Source organism: Amblyomma mixtum, chromosome 6 (assembly GCF_055824585.1).
Source record: "Amblyomma mixtum isolate Tamu chromosome 6, ASM5582458v1, whole genome shotgun sequence".
Lineage (NCBI taxonomy): Eukaryota > Metazoa > Arthropoda > Arachnida > Ixodida > Ixodidae > Amblyomma > Amblyomma mixtum.
This window is the reverse complement of record NC_143017.1, coordinates 127,168,527-127,175,636: the sequence shown is the minus strand read 5'-3', so window position 1 is coordinate 127,175,636 and position 7,110 is coordinate 127,168,527. Positions and strand designations below refer to the sequence as shown.

General features: G+C 44.2%; 1 protein-coding gene across 1 annotated transcript in view; it reads left to right on the top strand.

Moving 5' to 3' along the window:
- The first annotated feature begins 232 nt into the window (after window positions 1-232).
- Alg7 (Alg7 dolichyl-phosphate N-acetylglucosaminephosphotransferase) overlaps window positions 233-7,110 on the top strand; it is a 32,243-nt gene continuing 25,365 nt past the window's right edge. The window contains exons 1-2 of the mRNA XM_089549076.1: window positions 233-647; window positions 841-955. Of these exons, the coding sequence (XP_089405202.1) occupies window positions 499-647; window positions 841-955 (264 nt within the window). The 5' untranslated portion in view covers window positions 233-498. The remainder of the gene's footprint in view (window positions 648-840; window positions 956-7,110) is intronic.

Genomic DNA, 7,110 nt, shown 5'->3' with positions numbered 1-7,110 from the left:
GCAACGTTTACATCTGTTCTGACGCGAAAAAATAGTTACCAACCGTATGAAAGTTAAGATTATAAATTCCGTGGGAAATTTCAGCAATAACGTAACCAACGAAGCTTGATTAAGCAATAAGTTTTAAAATACATAACAATACTTTAATTTTGAGCTAAAAGCTCGTTTTAGTTTTAAATTAGTTTTGATTTGTGGTCTTCCGCTTTAGTGCTCTCTAAACAATGGCGGTGGGAATTATTTTTAAGGGCGTGTGTATCATTTGCGTCACAGCTTTCGTGGCTTTCGTGCACGCATCCGTAACACTTGAAGTATCTCGAAGCGTCGTCAGCGTCATGCCGTGCTTTCTGCGGTGATTTTCGTTCGTGTGTAAAGCGTCATTCGTGGCGACGTGTCGGTTTGCATGTCGCCTTTGTGGACTGTGATGTGCGGAGCGTGCTCTTGCTTGCTTGTTTTGGAGTGCGAACATTTTTGACAAGTGTCCACACAGGAGCGTCCACAATGAACTCGCTAACCGTCCTCGGAATTAATGTAGCGATGTCAGTTCTTGCTCATCTAGTCACGCTGAACTTAATACCCCGCTTCAGAGATGTGTTTATTAAATCTGGGCTATCAGGTGTCGACATGAGCAAAACTACGAAAGCCAAGGTGTGAGTAAATTGTTTGGATCTCAGATTATGCTCTGCCAGTGTGCGATGCTTTTAAGTCATAAAATCCGATGGCAGCTGAACGTTTTCTGGTTCCCAGTGTAGAAGGTTGTGGTGTCAGCATGTCTAATATTACGCAGATATCTCAATTTGCGTATGCTGCAGGTTCCTTTTTTATTCCTCATTTCGCTTTCAGACCAGAAGCGATTGGCGTGATTTCAGCGACCGTCTTCTTGATTACTACATTCCTGTTCATACCTGTCCCTTTCTTCAACTACCTGACCGATGCATCAAGCTTTCCACACAGTGATGTAAGTTTTTTTTTTTTTTTTTTGCCCTCACGACTACACGAAACGCCAAGTCGCCTCTATGGCCAAACTGCATGGTTTAAACCTCTCTGGCTCAAAACGAACCTTTCCGTCAGCGGCGTGGTCGTGCAAATGGCTTGCACGGGACCTCATAGGCACCATAATGGTGCACCACATATAGCTTCCATCAGACTAGGTGGTTATCAAAAAGCGGACTAGATGAATGAAAAGTCTAACCATGCTTCCTGTTTATGAAAATGGCAGCCAGCTTCCATTTGTAGATTCACAGGCGCTGCTCACATGTACGTACTATTTGAGACATCGCTTCCTGCACACTCATCATAACTGTAGACCAACATTTGTAGACCACTGATTTTGCTTGTACGTTGACAACAGTAATTGACGAAGGTGCTTATGTATTGATTTAAATGCAAAGTAGCACAGTAGCAGAAAAAAGAGAAAGTGGCACCTTAATAGCTGTCAGAAAACCTATTTTATCATTGGGTGTTAGTACTGCTACTAACAAGAAATAATTTCGATGCCGTGTGTCAGTCCATGCAACTCATTGTATTATGACATCATCGCCTTCCATTTGCACTCTACCTTTCCTTTTCCCTGAAGCCACCGCGGTGGCTCATTGGTTATAGCGCTCAGCTGCTGACCCGAAAGACGCGGATGCGATCTCTGCTGCGGCGGTCGAATTTCGATTGAGGTGAAATTCTAAAGGCCCGTGTACTGTGCGATGTCAGTGCACATTAAAGAACTCTAGGTGGTAGAAATTTCAGGAGCCCTTCACTACGGTGACCCTTGTAGCCTGAGTCGCTTTAGGACGCTAAACCCTCATAAACCATCTCCTTTTTTCCCGTGTGGTGTAGCAGACGAGGTTCACGTTACTAACGGCCGACCTGTCCACTTTGAAACTCTCGCTCTCCTCCATGTCGTGCATCTGGGTATGTTGGTGGAAAGATGGCTATTGGTTAATTATTTCAGACGTCACGCAGCTGCCATGGCCGCGGCCAGTCAGCTGTGCTGCTTCGGGGAGGGTCGGTAAGCTCCCCACCGCCTCTTCGCGGAATTCCAGCTTGTGTTGGCAGCCGGCGGTGTCAACTAGAGTACCTGGGTTCGAACTCAGCCACAGCGACCGCGTTTTAGTGGTGGCAAAACACAAAAGGTGCCGTGTGATGTCGGTGCAGGTTGAGGATCCCCAGTGGGTCGAAATTATTCCGGAGCCCTCCACTATGGCACCCCTTTCTCTCTTTCTTTTTTACTCCCACCTTCCTCCCTTCCCTCGCAGCACTGTTGAGGTATCCACCAAGAAGTGAGACAGTTCTAACGCAATTGCCTTCCCTCAAAACCACTATGGTTGGCTGACTGGATGCAGAACAATGCTGACCTTTGAGCTTGGAAAATGGTGAGAGGAGAGGGAAAGCCACGAAGGTGTTGAAATTCAAATTTTTGCTACAGAAAACTCAGATTTTAACAATCACGTTAAAAAAAATTCTTGCAGGAGGATATTTGTGAAGCGGCATCTATTAACATCCCAGACATACTGCAACTTTTCTGAAAGCCACTTTTAGAGCTTCTTTAAACTGCATGCATTCTCTTGGTCTAAAAAATGACAGATGCCGCCATCGTCTCCACCTCAAATCACGTTGGTTGGATAGAAGCTCCCACTGTCTTTAAATAAAACATTCACCTGTTTGTTGTTTCAAATGCTCTCGTATAAACTGTTAAGTAAAACACAGACCCATGTACTGAGCTTGGAAAATGGTGAGTGCTATGTCAGTGCACGTTAAAGAACCCCAGGTGGTCGAAATTTCCGGAGCCCTCCACTACGGCGTCTCTCATAGCCTGAGTCTCTTTGGGACGTTAAACCCCATAAACCAACCAACCAACCAACAGTCCCCTGTTTGCTGTTTCGAATGCTGTCATATAAACTGTTAAGGGTTTACAGCACAAGTTCTTTAATATTTACTTCTAAATTATAATTATTGATTCATTGACAAGTGCAGTTTCAGCCAAGATGATGCAAGATGAATGAGGAGACAGCTCTTGTTACACATTTGTCACCTCTGCACTTGGGGCTCTTAACCAGTCAGCGCAAACCAAAATGGTTGCGCAAAGCCTGCGGCAATTGCTTTGTCGGGTATTTCCTGACTGCATCATCGGCGTGCATGAATTCTTCCATTCCTAATGCAGTGCTGTCATCACCGATAGAGGTGACGACCTAAGCTCTGCCATCACTGCATAAGTGGGAGCTTTTCCAGTCTCATGGTACAGACATCCTGAGCAGAACTTACTTTGAAAATTTTTTTTTGGTGGTGAAATGGACTTCTCAGCATACACCGAAGACTGTATCTTTACATCCATTAGCACCATGATCTTGAAATCTTGTGCGAGTTGGTATTCCCATGCAGCAGTGTCCAGATTCAGCACAAACCTGCTCCAGACACACTTGTGGCATAGTACAGGAACTTGTGGCATAGAGCAGGAGATGTCAGCATCCATGGGCAGGAAGCCTGCAGTTGTTTTCCGTGCTAAGAACAAGGTCGTTATCCCACTGGCACTGTGTGCATGTACATGTAGTACGGGGTCATCCGAAACCAAACACTCGTAAAGTCGTTTAGCACTGCTTGCTTTCGCTGCCTCCTTCAAAAAGGAAGTATAGTGGCTGAATATATACTGAACACACATTGGTTTTGTCATCAGAATGCATGAAGCTGGAAGGCATGAGTGACCTTGGAAATGGCCAAAAATATTCATGATGATGGATTTTTATGGCTCAAAGAGCGCCATGGTGCAAGGTGTTTTTTTTTTTAATCTACTCAAGGCAGGGTCAAAGACCCATTTCTGCAAGCATTTCACCCTCAAAAAAGCTGGGCACCAGGCCAGGGATAAAGCTTGCAACCATTGTATCACACTTGGGCACCCAGCGGCAGTGGAGTTTGAACCCCGCATCACCCGCCTGCGAATCGGATGCTCAGACCACTAGGCCACCGCTGCTGTACCCAAAAAAATGAATGGCTGTGGCTTAGCTTTGCTAAGCCCGGTAATTGCGAAAGCAATATCCGTACCTACGCCATGGTTCAGCTGGTAGTGTAGCTGGTGGTGGTGCTTGTGGTTAGACTTGTGGTGATGCATTGGTTATACAATCCAATTCAGTCCAATATGCTAATTTGGTAGCTACCGGCCTCGCTACGCGACGGGCTGAAAGTGCAACTAGTATTGCTTTCGCAATAAAATATTGACAAATCTTGCAAAGAAAGAAAAAGGATACCGTATTTTCCGTTGTATAAGACGCACCTCCCATATATGCAGGCTAGTGAGGCTTAATTAACTCTTTCGTTACCACGCCACTGTGCTTCGATCACCGGTGATCGAAAAATTCGAAGCGCTACGGCAGCGCGACCGCGGCCGCTACGGTCTTGTTGAGTCATTCGGTTTGTTGTTCACACATTAAACTTCAACTTCCTGTTTAGTTTATATTTTTGCCAAGAAGCGGCAATTTTTGAGACGCGCTTGAAGTTGGGTGTGCGGCGTCGGGCGCTCCGAACATGCCGTCATCATCGGGAATGGCGCTCGCTCGAAAAAACCCCGTTCCACTCAATTCCGCTGCGTTTGCACCACATATTTTTGATGTATCGATTAGCACGGACCCTGACGACGATGCTGTATCGTCAGGTATTGTTTCGAAGCCCAAACTGGGCAACGAGAGCCCAGAACGCTCGCCTGTGCGTTCAGATTCCTCGTTCCGGTCTGTTTGTGCGAACCGAAGCTCCTCATTGTAGCCGTTACGGTGATGTGGCGCCATCTAAGTTGTTCTCCAGAGACTACAGTTTCGGTTTCTGCGTGGAGAGCAATTTTCCCACGACGCGCGAATTTTTGAAACGCCCTTGAAGCGGAGGGTACGGCGCGGACGCTCCGTGCATGGCGTCGGGCGCGCAGACGGCGCGCGCTCGGAAAAACCTTGCTGCGCGCAATTCTACTGCATTGACTGCAATTATTATCTATGCTACGAGTAGTAGAGCCTCTGGTGACGATGTTGCATTGTCGGATTTTGGTTCAGACGCTGTAACTGCGCAAACCGATCCCGGAACGTTGGCCTGATAGTTTCGCTTTCTTTTTCCTGTCCGCTTGTGCGGGAGCATCTGGTTTGTTGTTCAGACGGTTAGTTCCATTTTCGGCCTAGTTCGTAATTTCCCCGCCAGTCGTGCATTTTTGAAGTGCCCTTGGAGCATAGGCTTATTGCGACATAATACGCGGTGAGGATGGCGTCGCGTCGAGGTCGGGCGCTTCGCGCGCTCGGAAGAGTCCCGCTGCACATGATTCTCCAGCCTCTGCAGCTGATTTTCAAGATCCTCCGAGCAGCAGTGACTCGGACGAAGATGTTGTAACGTCGGATTTCGATTCTGCAGCTACATCGCAGCTGTACTTATCGCATACTATATATCGCAATATCACACCTATACTTGTTGTGTTTTATATATTTTTTTAATTTTTGACTTAAATTAAATAAGTTTTGATTTGTATTTTTTAAACCACGCTTACAAAGCTTTCGTTTGGCGCATAACATTACACTTCCAATTTTTTTTTTCTTGGACTGTAAAAATCATATAAAGGGCACTCTCAAACGAGCCTTTTCAAGAGGCATGAAGAAAAAAATTCTAGCTCGAAAACTATTCAAGTTATAATTTTCAAACTTTAATGCCATGTTTTAGAAAGAATTTGAATTCTTTTGTATATTCTAGAATTTTTTTAGTACAAGTGTTTGGAAAGTTATTGTCATATAAACACAAAACTTTTCTTCTTTTTTACTTTTTGTTGTGTTTACTGATTTTTTTTCACAGCATTTCAAGCAGAATATGTGTTCAAATCAATTTCATTATAAAGCGCATTCTATCAGAATTATTGTTATGCATTTTATATCATTTTATCTATCACACTTTTTCTAAAAAAAAATGTTGTCTGAGACATATGAAAAATGGTCGTTTTTCCCGTGGTAAGGAAAGAGTTAAACACGCTTGCGCGGCTATCGCGAAATGCACTGTACCTGTGAGCAATTCTTAAGCAACGCTAAGTGATCAAAAAAGGCAACACTCACGCCATACCCATCCACGTTTTAGCAAAAAAGAAAGAAAAAACGATACAGCCCCCCATATGTCCATAGCAACATTTTATTTCTACTTCAAACCTTCGAAGTCTTCATCTTCAGATGCACTATCAAAAGGTTCACCCGTTTCTGGAAGCAACTCGGCTGAAACATGCACTACGTACACGGAGCAAAAAAAGTTGCAAAGGGTGACTAAAAAAGAATGCTGGCTTGTCTTGACAATGGCAAGAAGCGCGATTGTCACCATCTTTTGGCACTTCTCATTACTTTTGCTTGGGGCCTTCGAAACAGCCGCGCGTTTGTGATCCCGGAAGTCGTCATCCCTGCCGTTTCATGATAAAGATCACCTAGAATGTCGCGGACGGCGGTCCCGGTATTGAAGTATTAACCGTGTTACAACCGCGTTATTGGTAGTGACATTTTTTAGGTGAAAAAAGCTTGAGCATGAACCGGAGTAATCGATGAACTCACAAAAAAAAGATGAAAAATTCGCATATAAGACGCACCCTTGTATAGGACGCACCAGCAAGATTTTCGAAAAAAAGCCGCGTCTTATACACCGGAAAATACGGTAAATATAGTACTGCTGTCAGAGGGAGTCAAAATTTTGCATATTGCCACTTTTTTTTTGTGCTGTTTGTATTTATCTGTGCTTCATAGTTTGTTGTTTATGTGCTCCTGGAATTTATGCACTCCTAGTCCGGAGGCATCTTCGTATTGAATAGTGTGAATTTGCGTTACCTTATTTCTTAGTATTGAGCTCCTGCTACAAAACATGATGAATATACAACAAGGGTTCCACGTGGGCTACTTGATTAGTGGTCTGGTTTGACATATAAACTCGTGCACTTTATTATGAGAACGTAAAGATGTACAAGACGGAAAAAGGACACAAGGCATGTATTGATCTATTTTGTGCCCTTTTCTTGTTTTTGTGTCTGCTTTACATTTGAAGAGTACATTACATAAGTTCACATTTCAAATCAAATGATGAATCAGCTGTATATTCAGTCAGGCCAATTGCTTCAAAATGTGACATGCATTTTTT